The sequence below is a fragment of the Leucopleurus acutus genome (genome assembly GCF_964270905.1).
Source record: "Leucopleurus acutus genome assembly, chromosome: 18".
In the NCBI taxonomy this organism is placed as follows: Eukaryota; Metazoa; Chordata; class Mammalia; order Artiodactyla; family Delphinidae; genus Leucopleurus; species Leucopleurus acutus.
The window spans coordinates 34,733,167-34,751,869 of record NC_139160.1 but is presented as its reverse complement, the minus strand read 5'-3'; the positions used below and the strand labels follow the sequence as shown (position 1 = coordinate 34,751,869).

The 18,703-nt window shown below is 37.8% G+C and overlaps 1 protein-coding gene and 1 long non-coding RNA gene across 2 annotated transcripts in view; both read right to left on the bottom strand.

The window, feature by feature from the left end:
• LOC309974925 (centrosomal protein of 78 kDa-like) overlaps positions 1 to 2,000 on the bottom strand; it is a gene marked incomplete at its 5' end in the record, with an annotated part of 52,280 nt that extends 50,280 nt beyond the window's left edge. The window contains 2 exons of the mRNA XM_082859778.1: positions 752 to 852; positions 1,922 to 2,000. Coding sequence (XP_082715904.1) covers positions 752 to 852; positions 1,922 to 2,000 — 180 coding nt within the window. The remainder of the gene's footprint in view (positions 1 to 751; positions 853 to 1,921) is intronic.
• LOC309974690 overlaps positions 1 to 18,703 on the bottom strand; it is a 392,233-nt gene that overhangs the window by 320,556 nt on the left and 52,974 nt on the right. The window lies entirely within an intron of this gene.

The window sequence follows — 18,703 nt, the reverse complement described above, 5'->3', positions numbered from 1 at the left end:
TTCCTGACTGTTTTCAACCTCAGGGGTCAATGCACTTGCCCTGTATAGGCTCAAAGAATTTTTCAATTTTTAAAATCTAAATTTAAACATTTCCAGCTTTGCAGGCTACACAGTTTCTGTTGCAACTACTCAACCCCACTGGCGTAGGGTGAAAGTAGCCATAGCTACCATGTAAACAATGGGTGCGACTATGTTCCAAAAAAACTTTCTTTACCGGGCGACAGGCTGGATCTGGCCCACCAGCCATAGTTTACCTATCCCTGATCTGCAACATCAAACTATTAAAAAGGCTTCATGTCAAATTATTAAATAACTTTAGGTCTAAATACAGTCATTATAACCACTGTAAAGTTGGTAAGGCATTATTTTAAAAACTGTATTTACAAATTGCTGGTGTAGTGATTTTTATTAGTTTATAAACTACAGCAGCTAATAAACATTTGATTCATTTAAGTCTTGAAGACTATAATGGCATAGTTTTTTGACAGTATCACAATCAATGTTTTCAGTAACTAAAACTACATAAAAATATTATTATATATTATATATTAAACCTCTTATTTCTAAAATTAAGTGGACTATCTTTACTAAATGGTAGAATCCCAAACTGAAAACTGGTCATATTCTTTCAACAAAACAAAATCTGCACTCACAGGTATCAAAAGACAAAAATTAACTGCCATTTGTACCAATAAATTAATGTGCTTCAATCACATATGTTTTCATTAAAGTTCAAACATAAAAAAATCACCTTTAAGATCTTGGCCATGTGATCTGCTCCCTGCCATGTCAGATTACACCCCGTGAAGTTTACTTTCTTAAGAGTGATAGAGTTCTTTACACCTTGACAAATAACAGAAACACACACACACACACACACACATACACACACACAATAAGATGAAGAGCCTATACATTTGTCAACCTTGACTTATTTGCTTTTCTTGTGTCAGTTGGAGGTTTATAGCCACATTCTTAAAATCATTAACTACAATCTTCCCAAACAGGTAATTGATGAACAAATGCATTCTAAAACTTGTCAGTAACAAAGTGTTATTCCAGTTAACAGCAGCAGTTTAATTCTATTTAGATACTAAAACTGAATACACTGAATACTGCAAACTTTATTCCCAACCACTCAGTAAAACACTACATACCTTTTCAGACATAGGAAAAAAAAGAAAAACCTAAAAATCTTAAGACTCTTCCTATTTTCATTTCCAATGATACATGCCAATCTTGATGATCAATCATCAAATTAAATGTCAACTATAAACCCAGTATTTTATTAGCTGCTATGCAGTATACTAGAGCAATAGAAGAGAGAGGACCTCAAACCCTCTGTTCCCTCAAATTGAAGGCAGGTTTCCTGACCCCTCCAGACCACTACTGGACACAGGGAACACACACTAATATTTCAGGACCCCAACTTACAGTCACCTGCTTTGTGATTACTTCCATGACACCCCCCCATTAACACCACTGAGTTTGCTGCTCTTACGGGACATGACATATATTTCCTATTTTAACACATACCACAGTTTATTATAATTATGACTGCAGATACATGTTCTAACAATTTAAAGATCATCATGACTTTTTTGCTCTTTACATCTTGCTATTTCCCTTCCCATAATATTTCTTGAAGAGAAACATTAAAATACAGACAAACACAAAAAACAGAAAATATACAAAATGTGTGGTTTGTGGCTTAACACAAACTTAAGTAAAATTAGTTCTGACAGTATCCAGCATGACAAACTTCCATGGTACATATGAGAATGGTCCAAGGTTTGAGCAGGGACAGGAGACAATCCAGGCATGAACACCACCAAGAAAAGGTAGACAGGAAGTAACATGGTGTGTAGGAAATCACGAGACCAGTCTGATGGGAAGAGACTTAAACAAGACTGAAACTCACTTTCTAAACCTCCATCTCCAAGTGGACAACTCGCAAGACACAGGTGCACCAAAGTGGCCGATTTATTCAATCCATTTAATGGGGAGAACAAGTTTAAAATTTTATTGGTTTAGTTTGCCCCAAAAGCAACTATCAAATGTTGGCAGGACACAATGAAGGCTTACCTTTGTTAACATAGTTAAGTCTTTCTCTCTCACAACTACCCCACTTATCTCCAGGTTCCTTAGCGCACACGATGCACTTACACAGCATTTAAGAGCTTTACACAACTAGAAGGTCATATCTTTATTTCTAATCGCAGGAACACGACTTCTGTAAACTTTATTTCTGTCACAACCTAAACCAAAATTATTGTAAAATGAGTGATTTAAACCATATATTTTATCATCATTAAAAAGCATCTAAAGGGCTTCCCTGGTGGCGCAGTGGTTGAGAGTAAGCCTGCCGACGCAGGGGACAAGGGATCGTGCCCCGGTTCGGGAGGATCCCACATGCCGCGGAGCGGCTGGGCCCGTGAGCCATGGCCGCTGAGCCTGTGCGTCGGGAGCCTGTGCTCCGCGGCGGGAGAGGCCACAGCAGTGAAAGGCCCGCACACCGCAAAAAAAAAAAAAAAAAAAAAGCATCTAAATAAAAAACAGAGCATCTATTCTGTGCTAAGGATTAGAAACAACTCCTGCCCTTAAAGCCTTCATTAAGGAGGAAGATGTATAAAATCAAAATTTCAATCACATGAGATAAATAAACATAACTTTTATGCACAGAGGTTCCTATGGAGGCAAAAACTTATGTCTAAGTGACAGCTTCATGATAACCCTGAAGTACAATCTAGAAAGATGAGAGTATGCAGAGTTGGAGTACAATGTGCATTAACCGCACAGCGAGTATCTGTGCAAAGACACTCAAGCCTGACACCTGCTGGGCACATTAAATACTGCAGGTGGGGATGACTAAAGGCCAGGGGTCCAAGTGTGAGAAGAGACAGAAAAGAAAGTAGAGATGCTGGCCAAAGCAAGCCTGGCAGAGAGCGTGGCTTGTATCCCACAGGTGATGAGGCCTGGGGCTACCACTGGCTGAGTAAGGGTGCCTCCGCTGATTAGAAAAATGCACCCCGCTGCTGAAGGACGGATTAGATAAAGGGAGTGATGACAAAAAACTCCCCTTCCTCAGGGCCAAAGAGCCCCATGAGGCTTGGCTGAGCACAGTTCAGACTACACGCCTCTGTGCAGAGCACACGCTGGGAGGCTAGTATGCACTAACTCCGTGTGGGCAAGCCATTAGCAGCATTATTTTAAGCATATGTTTTTACGTTAGAAGATCACTTAAACTGAGTAGGCAGATAAACACAGGAACGGAGCCCAGGGGCCGTGAAACCACCCAGGAGCTTCTGCCATAGTCCGGGCAAAATGTAATACGGATGAAGAAGCAAATTTAGGAGGAGGCCAAAATCTACAAGCTAGCCCCACTGGATGCAAGACATAAAGGAAGTTCAGTGAAGGAACTCTGAAGAGAATGGGCTCAACAATAAATTTTTGTTATATTCAATGTAAAATATGTGGCAAAATTAACTACCATGGCCTTTCAGGTCCCTTCCAGCTATAATTTCTTTTGATTTCTAACTTATTACTCTGCTTAAGTAAAGTCCCTTCAGAGGTACAGAACAGTTCCTACACCTGAATGGGATGCAAAGAATAATATGACTTCTCTTCACCAAGGGGATGAGTTGAACTGTCCTTGCAGAAGAGATAACAGATGGTGTGAACCCCAGATCCTAGAAAAACGCCAGGCACACAATAAGTATTCAGCTTTTTGAAAACAAATGAACAATCATTTCCTATCCTAAATCTTCACACCCTTCCTCTGCTGGCTACTTTCTCTCAGCTTATAAACATCCTCAAATATACTCACTTGAGAGGCCCACGCACCGCGATGAAGAGTGGCCCCCACTTGCCGCAACTAGAGAAAGCCCTCGCACAGAAACGAACACCCAACACAGCCATAAATAAATAAATAAAATTTAAAAAATAATATATATACATACACTCACTTAAAAAACTCTCAGACCCATGATTCTTTGTATCGTCTTGTGGGTAACCTAAGTATCTCCCATGCCTTCAAACACCTGTCCTCCCAAAAAGCCCAGATCTGAACCTTGGGCCCAGACCCGTCTACCAGGCCCCTCTACAGCACTGAAGATCAAGTAAGATCCTCTCCCCACCCCCAATCCCTTCCTACTGTGCTCTGTATCTCACAAAAAGATGCAGCTGTAAACTGTCACCCAAGCTTGCTGCCCTTCCTTTTCTAGCTGGTCACCAGGCCCCACCCATTCTCTCTCGGATCTCCAAAATGCAGTCCAACCTTTTATAACTTAAGGGGGACCTTTAGATTACGATTCACCGTGCACCCAATCAACTGCCTTCCACATGAAGGTCCGAGTGAGCCTCTAAACCAGAAGTCCATCTTATTGTTTATTAGGGTTTCCCACAGCCTTCAGGATAAACATCCAAACTTCTGACAGGACAAACAAGGCCCCTTTATGTTTGTGCCCACTAGGTTTCCAGTATCAACTCTCATTTCTTTCCCAAACCCTGAGTTCCAGTCCTGTACATTAGTTTTGCCATATTTTCTTATATTTCTCAACCTTTGACACACTGCTCCCTCCTGCCACCCCAGGAGCTTCTACATATCCTTAGAAAGGATGGCACCTCCTCCAAGGAGCCTACCCTGAACTTTCCCTTTTAAGATTCTGTGCTCTGCAAAGGGGAAAGGTGGCGGGGAGGGATAAATTAGGAGTTTGGCATTAACATATACACACGGCTGTATATAAAACAGGTAATCAAGGACCTACTGCATAGCACAGGGAACTCTACTCCATATCCTATAATAACCTGCACGGGAAAAGAATCTGAAAATGAATGGATATATGTATAACTGAATAACTTTGCTGTACACCTAAAACAAACACAATATTGTAAATCAACTATACTCCAATATAAAATAAAATTAAATTAAAAAACAAAAAGATTCTGTGCTCTGCAGCACTAGAACTCACTTCTTCCAGAGAACTGACTACTGTGCTTGTGTTTACCTGCTGCCCAGTAGAAGGGGAGATTACCTAGGGCAGAAGCATAGTCTCCAGCAGCCCTTGGTTCTGACAACTCATTCAAGTGCCAGGATACTTTACACACATAACCTGCTTAATTAATTGTAAGAACCCTCAGAAAGAGTGGTTTTTAATGTCATTTTACAAGTGTGGGGATTGCAGTTCAAAAGTAACCTGCACAGGCCACAGAGAGCATAAGCCCTGGAATTCAAACCCTAAGCTGCCTTCACACCGGTGCTCTTTCCACTATATGATATGACTATTGAAAAAAAGATTTTGGGGGGCCTCCCTGGTGGCGCAGTGGTTGATAATCTGCCTGACAATGCAGGGGACACGGGTTCGAGCCCTGCTCTGGGAAGATCCCACATGCCGCGGAGCAACTAGGCCCGTGAGCCACAACTACTGAGACTGCGCGTCTGGAGCCTGTGCTCCACAACAGGAGAGGCCGCGACAGTGAGAGTCCCACGCACCGCGATGAAGAGTGGCCCCTGCTCTCCGCAACCAGAGAAAGCCCTCGCACAGAAACGAAGACCCAACGCAGCTAAATAAAACTAATTTATAAAAAAAAAAAAGATTTTTTTATCCTGAGACCTGTTTTAGTGGAAAGGAAATGAAGCTGGGATATATCCATTTCCTAATCTCTTTGGTCTGTACCAGGCAAAGTCATTCAACACACCAGGTAACATCTGTGCAACCATTAATGATGCTCCAAACTGTGCTAAGTGTTCTACATTGCAGAGTCTACAAGCATTAACAGAGTGAGTCCTTGTAACCGCCACGGAGAGTGGGTCCTGTTAAGCCCATGCTACAGATGAGTACACTGAGACCTAGAAGCCTTAAGGCACTCGGCCGGGGTCACCTAGCTGGCAGGAGTCCTAGGCCGCACGCCCCGTCTAGTGCACGCACACCCGGGCACTGGGCACCGGTTCTAGTGCCCAGCCTCCACCTTGCACCATCTAAAACCCCACTTCGCAGCGCCCACACGACAGCCCCCGGAAGCGGGAACTACAAACCTGTCTCGCCCAGCTGTGGCTGGAAGAAGCTCTGGATACAGATCAGGGGCAGAGGGTGCTCAGGGGCGGCACCCAGTCCAGCCCGCGGAATTGGTCGGCGTTAAGCCCAGCAGGCCCTCCCGCAGGCAGAGGCACTGAGTCCTGCAGCGCGCACAGGTCCTCACAGCGCGGGAAGAAGTCGGTTGCTGTGTCGCAGCGCAGCTTCAGCGAGTGATCACGGCCCGAGCGCGGCTTCCGGGACGCTGGCTGTGGACACGATGCCCACACCCGCCTGGGGTCCCCAGCCCCTCGGGCGCTCACCGCCCGGCGGCTGCGGCCCCGCAGCGTGCGCAGGACCCGCGTCCCAACCAGACGACGTAGGGCCACGAGCCCCATCTAGGCTAGCCGCTCCATGCCGCGCTCCCGCGCTGCCTCCCGCGGCGAATCGCCGGCCCTTGCCACCTCTCTCATAGCCCTCCGCGCGCGGGGATGCTGTTCAAACCGGCGGGCGGCTCCATGGGGGCGGGGCTCGAGGACGATTGCGCGCTCGCCGTGCGTCCGCACACAGCCCCGCCTCACATGGGGACGCTGCCTGAGGAGCAGGGGCGGGAGCTTTGAGATTAGGGCAGCGCGAAAGGTAGGAGGTGTGGAGAATTTGGGATTTACAAAAAGCGTTTGCTGACTCATCCAGTGAGACATGGTTGTATCAACGCATTTTAAAAGTAGTAAAACTCCCAATAAGTGTCTGTGCTCGCCCCGCCCAGGAGAGAGCGTGCACTCCATGAGGGACACATGAGAGGCTGAGTGAACGTCTGCCTGTGGTCCCTTACCTGGTGCAAGGGTGTGTGAATTTCTGCGGTGAGCTCTTAATTTCTGTAGTTTCTGCTGACTTGACACGGTGGTTGGCAAATGGTGACGTATTCCATGCATTCACGACATGATCGTGGTTACTAATAATTACTTTGTTCTCTCTGTGCATGTCTGTGTCCTAATATTTTCTTTTTATAAGAACACCAGTCATATTGGAATAGAGCCCACCCATTTGACCTCATTTTACCTCAGTTACCTATTTAAGGGCCTTATCTCCAAATACAGTCATATTACGAGGTATTGGGGGTTAAGACTTCCACATATTAACTTGAGCAGGACACAATTCAGCTGATAATAGAAGGTAAGAGTAATTTAAGCAAGTAACTATTTTTTAAAGTGAGTTGCTTAAAGATATGAATTTACTCAAGAAGAACAAGAAGAAGTTACATAACACTGTATGTAATACAAAGATATTAAATTAATCATTGTAACATCCTGTGAGATGGACATTAAATTAGACTAAGCAAGATTAAGCAACTTATCCAGAATTGTATAGTTGATACTTCCCAGAATTTAAACCAGGCATTTTCCCAGTTCCATTCTACATTATATCTTCCTTTCATTATTTGAAATGCATTTTGAGTCTTCATTTTGCTTAGTTTCTGAAGTTATATGGGGATAGAATGGAGTTGGATATTTTCAGTGACATTCACACATGGGGAAGGAAATTGAGTCCAGAAGCTTCCGTGATGTTTCCATGGAGAATGCTAACAACAGAACCAGAAACACTGTTATCCTTTTGGTTCAGTCATCTTTCGTAACACACTACAAGAATTAATTTTAAGAAGCCCAATGTTTTCCAAACTTTCACCAATGGGCTCTGTGGGGTCCTCTAATAATATCTAAGAGACTTCTTAGTTTCACATTCCAAGCCACTTAAGACCAGGAGTTCTGATTGTTCTTTGTGAGAAAATCAAGTGACAATCATAGCTCATAATTTAGGATGGTTTCTTCAGGGCCCAGGCAAAACCTAATACACAGTAATAATCATTGTTAATTGCATCTTTGACAATGATTAATCGGGTATCAAAGAGGTCTATAAATTGGGAGAAATTATGATCAAAGAGAAACATAGGCCACAGATGCTCAATTATTTATGAGTTTAACTTTGGTTAAGCTAATTTTCCTTCTTCTAGACAATTTCCAATTCATCTCTGCAAAGAGACCAGAATAACCACCTTCCAATACAAGATTTATTGTGTTCCTTTAATTAAGAGCCTACAGTGACTTCGATATTCACTCCACGAAGTTTTGCTATGAGAGAAAAGGAGCCATTATATTTTGTCTTGAATTAGATATGCCACCATACTTGACTTAGCTCATCTTACTGGAAGCACGTTGAGGGCAGATCCTACAGTCTTGTCTTATTACATCCTCTACAGAATAAAACCAAGGGAATCACACATAGTTACAGCTAGAAAAACACTTGTTCTGGGTTGATATTTTTAGCCTTTACCACCAAGGCTTTATCACCAAGACCTATCTTTAGAGTCTCTAAACAGAAGACCTTCTTGCCTTCCGTTTTCACATTGACTAGGAATGTAAAGGGAAGAACTGAGAAGTAGCCATAGTCTGCTAGCTGCCAGCCCACATAACCCATCTACGGAGATACTGTTTCTTTCAAAAGATATAAACCTAAGAGGAAGTCCTAGAGTTTGTAACAATTGTGCATAATAAAATTCCATGAAAACCTAGAAATGCAGATCAGTAACATATTGGTTAAATAAGCTGTTATGTTCATGTAATGGACAAGTGTACAGACATTAAGAAGAACGAGATACTCTTTTCTATGAGATTTTCTTTTCACTGAACTCATCAGTGCTGCAAAGACAATGTTACATAATACTTTTTCTTTAAGATTATATCAGGCATCTTCATCTTGTCCTATATTTATTGCCAGTGTTACTAAAGTTTATCATTTACCTCTTTCTCTTTTAGATATATAATTTCGTCTTACTATGGAAGCATTCATCAATCCCTATTTTACTATTTCATTTAAATTAGAAATGAATATTGAATTTTATAAAATATTTTGGGGGATATTTCAAGTGATTGTATAGTTTTGTTCTCTTTTGACCTTGTTATATGGTAAATTATATTTTGTTATTTTATGCTATTTATTATATATGGTATTATGTTTACTAATTACATTTATTATATTATAATTACATTATAATTAAGGTAGCATTTTGTTTCAGATAGACAAAACAACCAGTGGGATAGGAAACATCTTAAAATTAGATGCAAGAGCATAAGGGATTTGAGATTAAAATAAAATGGACATTTTGGGTCAATAGCAAAACTTATTCAACAAAAGTGGGAAAATATGGCTATCATTACTAAATTCTAGATACAGCAACTAGTTAAAAGTAAAAAGATAATGAAACTGTAAATGTATCAGAAACCTGGTAGACTTGAAATAAATTATTCATGAGGAACACCTTACTAAGATTCAAAGAAAAAAAGGATACATTTAATTATATAAGAATTAAAATTTTCCTCATGGCAGAATGCACTACAAAGGTCAGAAAACAAGCAAAAGAAATTGGGAAATATAGTTAGAAATAGATATGCTTTCTTTACAACTTTTGAGAGAAGCACATGCTTTTTTCTCCTTTAACCTGTTATGTGGGTATTAATCTATAATGTAAGTGCATGGTTCCTTTCCTTTAATGTGTAATGTGAGATTTAATCTATATGGTAAGTGCATGCTTCCTTTCCTTTCATCTGTAATGTGAGTGTCAATATAGGGCACTGTTTCCAAGCACAGACTTTGGATGTTCCTGTACTGGTCCCAACACTGACCATTCACAAAATCTTGCAAATGTTACTTTACTTTTCTGGGGGTTAGAGTCTTACCTAAGAAATGGAAGGAAAATAGAACCTTCCCCCAGGGATAATAGAAGGCTTAAAGAAGTAAATATGTAAGTGACTTAGCACAGTGCCTAGTACAAGAGAGATCAATATAAGTACTTATCAATTTTTTAAAGAGACAGATGAAAGAAAGAAAATGTGGTGTTTTCAATCTATTGATATATATTCTTGACATTAAACTATCTTTTCATTCATTGGATGACCTAACTTGCTCATGCTTTTTCTTACTCTAGTGAACTTGGGTAGCTAATATCGTAGATCAAAATTTTTGCTTTTATATTTACAAGTAAATTTGACCTGTAAATTTCTTTTTCCTTACAGTCCTAATCTATTTTCAGTATTAGGATTATATAGACTTCATAAGATGAATAAAGGAGCATTCTTCCTTTGCTACTCTCTAGAAGTTTTTCTTTATTAATACTGATGTTATCTGTTTAATAGAAGTTTGATAGAATTCCCCACCCAAACGATCTGGGTGGGTCTGTTATTTTCTTGGTGAAAGATTGTAAACTATTGACTTAATTCCTTTACTGGTGAAAGAACTCCAGCTATATATTTCTCCTTGTGTCAGTTTTGGTAAACTCTAGGAGCCAGGAAATTGTCCACTTTACATAAATGTTCAAATTTACTGGCATTTCATATGTTCTCTGCTATAACATTGTCCTGATTCTTTCTGTGTATTATTTACTTTTGTTTTTGTTTTGCTTAATCAAAGTGTGTTTTTAAACTATTTTCAAAGAATATTTTTTGACTTACTAAATCACCTCAATTTTATACTTTTTTCTGTTTTATTAAGTTCTGCTCATATCTTTATTATCTATTTTTTCTATGTTCTGAGGGTTTATTGTTTTGCTCTTCTGATGTCAATTAAAACACTTGGTTATTAATTTTAAGAAATCTTTTTAGTTATAAATAGTTGAACTTTTTGAAGATTCCAGCTTAGTTGTAAGCATCTAAGGGTCAGCTCCTCCACATTGTTGCTGGCCTAAGGCTTACTTCACCCTATAGCAATGTATATATTGACATTTTTTCCCCTCGACTTTCTGTGTTTTGCTACTTCACACTTTTCTTTGGAGAGAAGCCCTCTGAAATATCCTTTAATTATTTTACAGCCAATAAGTCTTTAAAATATGTGTATTTTTTTAAGAGAAATATACTTATATAATTAGGCAGAAAATCTGATTTGCCATATTTTTAAAAACAGCATAATTTCACTCTTCTCCATGATTAATCTGCTGTTTTACACAACCTTTGAGTTTTTAGCTTTATCAATGACATGGACTTTAAAAATATTTTAAAGATCCTACCCAGTCTTTTAAAACATCCTTGCTCCTTTTTTCAGTTCTAGTTTTATGTATATTTTCTGCCTTGCACCTGATCATTCCAACATTCAATGGATGGCCTTGGAAATCTAATTCTGGTATTGATTGTTTTTGCTGATTCTCTCCCATTGTAGCTGATTTCTTCATTATTGTGTAAATTTAGATCATGAGCTCATGTTTAGCTAAACTTTTTCTGTGGGAAGGCTATAGGCCTGGGTTGAAGGTCTACCTCTCCAGAGAGTGTTTAGTTCTGTGTTTGGAATACCACCGATCTGGGAGCATTTTAAGGTAATTTCTTACCTTCTGTTTGCAAGACCACAAATAAATTTGCAACACAAACACTGTGAACACAGATCTGGGGTTCAGAATTCTCAAGATTTCCTACCTGTTTCCTACCCAGAGCAGAGGCCAAGAGAATTTGGTCTTAGTCTCCCTTTGCCAGCAGATACATTTTTTACTGGCACACCCTTTCATTAAAGGTGAAGCTAGGGATAGATAGATTTAGTTTTAACTTTCCATCTAGTAGGGATGGAGTCTTATCTCCTGCCTCCCATGTGGTCATGGCCATTTTAACAACAAGTCTCTATGTCAGGTCAGATGTGTCATTAAACTATGGCCTTTATTCCAAATCCAGACAGCTGCCTATTTTTTATGGCCTATGAGCTATGAATAATGTTCACATTTTAACTGGTAATATTTTAAATGGTTACTTAAGTACCTAAATAATATGCTCAATTTTGCCTCTTTGATCCACAAAGCCTAAAATATTTGCCATTTGGCTCCATAAAAACAGGATTGCCAGCTTCTGTTCTAAGTTATCAAGATCTTCAATCCACTCTTAATATAGCTATAACTCTCCCACATGCCCCCCCCCTTCTTTCAGGGGTCCTGGAAATTTCTACTGCACACTTCAAAAATCAGACTTGCACTTAAAAATAAGTTGTTTACATTTAACCTAGCATACCTAACTCTTTTCTTTTAGGAGAGTTTTTCAAGTAATTTTGCCCACCATATTCTTCAGAGCTTCATTAATAATGGCAAAAAATTAAAACAACTTAACATTCAACAAATGGGAATTGTTCATAACAATTACAGAAGCACATACAGTAGAAAACTATAATCTGTTATTGAAACAGTGAGACATAACTAGTTTTATTTTTCGAGAACTGTTTATTTAGGTCTCTTTTGTTTAAATAAGTCTATTTGTGTATATGTATGTATATAATCATGTATTTATATACACATACATTATATGATATATTTATATAAATATGTGAAATACATACCTATACATATACCTTTATTTTTTTTTTTTCTTTGCTGTACCCGGGCCTCTCACTGCTGTGGCCTCTCCCGTTGCGGAGCACAGGCTCCGGACACGCAGGCTCAGCCGCCGTGGCTCACGGACCCAGCCGCTCCGCAGCATGTGGGATCTGCCCCGACCGGGGCACAAACCCGTGTCCACTGCATCGGCAGGCGGACTCTCAACCACCGCGCCACCAGGGAAGCCCTACACATACCTTTGATTTATATTTGTATACATACACAGGAATATAATTATATATATCATATATTTATATACATTGAACTGAAAACGGGTAGTATACATATATATTGTGTATAAATGTGTGTATATGTGCATGTGTAGAAAGACAGGTTGAGCGATATGTAAGCATGATTTAGACAGGGTTCAATATTTTAAAAGTAGTTATGTGTAGGTAGTGAGATTATAGCCCATTTGATTTAAATTATTGCATATTTTTACATCAATTGTTATGAACAGATTCCTACATAAATAAAATTATAAATAGTTATACATACTTGTATGTGTAATGTATAATTAAAATATATATACTTTATATAAGTATTATATTTATGTAATATACTTGTCTTATAATAATACATTATGTATTGTGTTATATAGAATACTTTAAATATAATGTATTATATCAGATAATAATTATATATTTATATATTATGATGTAATTGTTTTATAATCAATACTGCATGATATATTAATATAGTGAACATATTAAACATATAAATATATTGCATTAGTCATATATTTTGTGTACAATATATGCTATGCAAAAATACATGTTAATATAAAACATAATTGTTATACACTAATTTAAACAGTAATATATTACATTTATACACCAATATAATATTTAATATTGGTATATGTATATTATATTTAATATATACATAGCTAATGCTCTTTAAAGCCATCTGCTACAAGAAGTAGAATGAGACCAGGAGTATGGCCAAAGCAAATTCTAAAACTATTAGATTATTTATATTCATTTATATGTCATTTTCCTGGAATCTGCGTCTGGCTATTAGAGCGCACACACAGCAAAATCACGATAAAGTGCCCAGGAGGACATGGGATCCTTTATTTACTGGGACCTCAAAGGAAACATAGTGCTACTCAGTCCCCCATCAAAGAGCTAAGAGCAAATCTTGAAGCACCCAGTAAAAGCCAATTCAAACAAAAAAACTTTTCCACTTAAACTTGAAAAAGTTAAGTCCCCAAGCGACCCCCTACATCAACCACCGGAGCTCATTTGGCAGTAAAAACAATAACATTCAGCGGACAACAAGAAATCTAAAACAATAGTTGTTTTAACAAAAAAAAATCCAGCAGCTAATTAGTGTCTTTCCTGTTTGAAAGAAGGCAGTGGGAAGTGGACAGAAGACCTTATAGGAAAGATAAAAAGAAGAGGAAAAGGAAAATAAAAGTTTCCAGTTTGACAATCAAACTGTCTTCTGCATCCCTTTCATCCCAAGACCACCAAGCCAATGTGGAGGCTTTTTCCTCCTTCCCTTTTCTTTTCATGAGACTGATCACAACCAGCACTGCAGAGTCCATTAAATTAAGAAATGCTGTTGCATACATGTGTGAATGAGCTGTGAGTAAAGTACTGGAGTAGAGGACACCTAAAGTGAAACGTCCTCATGACTGTCCACGTGGCTGAGCAGCAAGTTAACCTTTCATAGATGTGCTAAAGAAGAAGAGTTGGGTTTTATTTTATTTACTTTTCCCTGGACTCTGTTGAATGACTGTCATCTACAAGTTCACGCTACTTTTTGCTGAGGATTAATGCACTGGGAGAGCTGAGAGAAAACTGAATAGTAGAGCTGTCTTTTTCTTGACCAGTTCACCTTACTTTCCCAAACTCAAAGTCTTTCCCTATGTCTTTCTCCTTTTTATTGTAGTAAAATGAACATAACATAAAATTCACCATTTTGATCATTTTACAATACACTGTACCATTCAGTGGAATTTAGTACTGTCACAATGCTGTGAAACTGTCACCACTGCCTAGTTGCAAAACATTTTCATCACCCCAAAAGAAAACCTACAACCATTTTAAGCAGTCATACCCTATTTCCGTCTCTTCCAAATCCCTGGCAACGACTAATGTATAATATTTTCCATGTGTATGGATTTGCCACTGCTGGACATTTCGTATAAATGGAACCATACAATATGTGGCCTTTCGTGTCTGATTTCTTTCGCTTAGTTGCATCCATGATGTAACATGTATCAGTAATCCATTCACTTTTATGGCTGAATTCCCTGATCCTGTTTTCCTCATACTGTTTGAATACAAACTTTAAAATATGTTGAGGGTGAAGCTCTGTTTTAATGGCACATCTATGAGGCCAATTCATTTAAAGAAGGTGAAAATGGAGATATTGTTGTGAAATGATAATCGTTGAGAAGCCTCAGCTAACTTGATAATGAAAAGTTTGGGAAATGTTGCAAAAAATTATTTGCTTTATATTAAAAGCCTTTTAAACAAGGATTCAAGAGATTGTCTTTTTCTTGAGGTAACTTAAATGAGGTAGAAGAAAATAACTGTCCTTTAAAACAGATTTTAAAAGGATTCTATTTATTCTTAATAGACGAATGGTGGTTCATATCCAATATGGACTCCCTATCCAAACACTGTTTATCATTCTAGCCACCACTATCGAATTATATTTCTTGAGAGTCATGCAGCTTAATTCCTGCATATTACTTTTTAAAATTCATCTATCAAGTCCATTAATACAGTATAAACAAGAGAAGTTCATGTTTCAGTGCAGTTCAAATATCAGGTATAAAGAACCCCCCAGTAAGGAAAAGAATCCTATATCTCTTGCCAGAATGTGGTCAGCTCTGGGGTGTTTTGGTAGCTGAAACACACTTTTATTCTTAAGAAAATAGAGGTTGTCTAATAGGGATGAAAGGCAAAAAAATTTAAGTACTTGTTTGTGTTAAAAACAGTGCTAGGCTATCTCATACTCTATATCAGTCAAGGCTCACCATTTTACATATGTGAAAAGCGAAGTTAAGTGTTTTAGTAACTTACTAAAAGGCATGCAACCACTAAGTTCAAGCAAGAATTCAATCCCAAATCTGTCACACTGAAGTTTGAGCTAATAGTGAGATTAATAAAAATAGCACTAAATTAAAAGTTCAGAGGTATTTTTTATTTCATACTCTTTCACTAACCCTCTTTGGAGATAAATCATTTCATTTATATGGGCCTTAGTTTTCACAACTATAATAGTTGGAAGCTTGACTAGGTGACTTCTATGTAGTCTTCCAATTCTAAAATGTTCCATTAATTTGGATTCCTACAATAATTGCCATTGCAGTATATGCATGCTGCCACCAAGTAGCAGTAGAGAGTACTAGTTCCTTTTTTATCCCTAGTGGGGAGTGCATTTTGACATCAGACTTATCTGTGAATAGTACAACCTGTTAATATAACTATAAAATAACAAAATAATATGGTATTATTCCCTGTAAATCAGAAGCTTTACATTGTCTATGAATCTTGTCAGAATCACCTGTAGGTTTTTAAACATAGAGGAAATCCAGAACCCATTGAATGAGGATTTTCAGAGATGGGACTTGGGTATCTGGATGTTTGGGCTCCCATCATTTGTATATTTTATTTTATTTTATTTTTTCCCTATGTACATCATTTGTCACATCCTCTTGAATCTTTAGCAATTTCTGTTTTTTTTTAACGTTTCAAATATTCCATAATCTTCTACTTTTCATAAGGTGTATCTGTTATTTTTATTCACTCTTGTGCTTCTCCTGGTTAAAACTTCTTTTTTCTTTTTTTGGGGGGGCCCTACCTCATGCCTTGCAGGATCTTAGTTCCCTGACCAGGGATTGAACCCCAGGCCCCCAGCAGTGAAAGCGCCAAGTCCTAACCACTGGACCACCAGGGAATTCCCAAGACTTCTTTTTTAAATGACTTTTTTCCCACTCTAATTCATTCCTGGGATCAGTTTCATGTGGGAACATTAAACCAACCTTGCATTACTAGAATAAAGCCACTTTGATTGTGATATATTACTGTTTTACATACCATGGATACAGTTTGTGCTTTTGTTTACAAATTTTGCATACATGTTCAAAAGAGAAACTGGCCTATGATTCTATTCTTGTAATATTCTTTTTAGTTTTGATCTGAAGCTTATGTTGGCCTTATAAAATTTTTGAGCAATATATTATTTTATGTTTCCTGGAAGGATTTTATGTAAGATTACCAATATTTCTTCCCTAAATATTTGGAAGAATTTACTTGGAAAGCCATTTATCCCTGGAAATCATTTTCTGTAAAGGTACTTCATTATACAAACAAGTTTTTAAGTAGATATAGATTTTTTAGATGTTTCTTTTCTTGGGTTATTCTTGTTAGGTTGCATGTTTTAAGAATTTGTCATTTTGGATGAATTTTCAAATTTATAAATATAAAATTATAATTTTAACAGCTTTATTAGGATGTAATTTACATACCATAATTTAACCCTTTAATGTATACAATTCAGTGGTTCTTAGTGTAACCACTAAAAGACGTGTGTAACCATCACAACAATCCAACTTTAGATTTCTGTCCCCTCACAAAGAAACACATTAACAATGTTTTTTGATTCTGTCAACCCTCTCAGCTCTAGGCAACCACTAATCTCCTTTCTGTCTCTGCAGATTTGCTATTATGGGCATTTCATATAAATGGGACCATACAATAGGTGATCTTTGAGAGTGGCTGCTTTTCTTTACATAATGCTTTCATGGTTCATCCATGTTGTAACATGGATCAATATTTCAAACCTTTTTATAGCTGAATGCTATTCTATTGTACGGATATTCCACATATTGATATTCATTTGTCAGATTGACATTTGAATTTTTTCCACCTTTTGTTTTCAGAAATATGCTTCTATGAACATTCAAGTACAAGCTTTTGTGCAGACATAAGTTTTTATTTCCCTTAGGTATATATTTAGTAGTGGAACTGCTGGATCATAGGGTAACTCTATGTTTAACGCTTGCAGGAACTGTCAAGCTGTTTTGTAAAATGGCCGCACATTTTGTAAAATGGCTCAGACTGTACTTTCTATCCAAAGGTATCCAAAGTTATCCAAAGCCAACTTAGATGCAAAATGTTTAAAGTTGTCCTTTGCTGCTGCCAAAATCGTAGCCACTGTGGGCAGTCTGCAAGATGGCATCTTAGGTTTCTGAGGAAGAAATTAGAATACACAAAGGGGGAAATAAGTGTACAATTACATAATGTAGATTTCATATTTAATTTTATGGGAAAAGCAATAATTAGTTGGCTTTTGGTTTTAAATGGAAATAGCCACTCATTGGGAAATAATTACTCTAATTTCAATTTATTTTACTTTAAATCATTCTGTGATGAAAACAGTTATCAAAAAAGGTCTCCAGAATGGAAGGAGTGCCAAGTCAGTGGTATATCACATGTTTTAATTCTCTTGGAAGAATTTCTCTTTAATGGCTTGTTTTTCTTTCCTTCTTAAAAGAAAATTATCAAGATACTTTCTGCCATCTTAAAACTAAGTTTTTAGTCTAATGAAATGGCTTTTCTGGTTTTGAAAATGTTGTGTGATGCTTTAATTTAGCTTCCCAGAAATGCAGATTGAAGACCTTTTATTAACTTAAAATATCTTAATTTCCAATGAAGATCAAACCCTCCTAAATTACCTGTCACTTAAATGGCATATTTATCATTGCTTTCTCAGTACCAGTGGATAACTTCTCCATCGGTGAAGGAACCATGCAAAGATGCTAGACAGAAAAAGAGAACTATAATTTTGGGAAGTGGTCGAAAAGGAAAAGCTACTATTAGAATTGGTAACTCTTTCTTTTTTTTAATGCTACTAGAACTTATACCCCTTATATATCCGGTGTGCTAAAATTAAAACAGCCTTAATGGTTATTCCTTAATGGTTAATTATTTCCTTAACGGTTAGCTGTCAATATTACTTGTGTTTCTTATGGAACACACCTAGGATATTCCTGACAAATAGTGTTTAATATGTATTAGATATTAATTTTAATATGATAAAGCTCTTGAAGTGACAAAATCCATATCCAGATATGAGGTCACCTTTTCTCCCTTTCATGTGGGGTCCAGGCCTTAGGAAAGAGAGGGAAGCATGTGATGTGTCTAATGACAGCCCCAGAATAAAATAAATTAGGCAGAGCCCTTGGCGCTTTACAGATATGACTACATTTTATTGTCATCACAACCCTGTGAGCAGACAGTGTTTTACAGCAGCACAGACAGGTTAGGGTCAGGTGCAG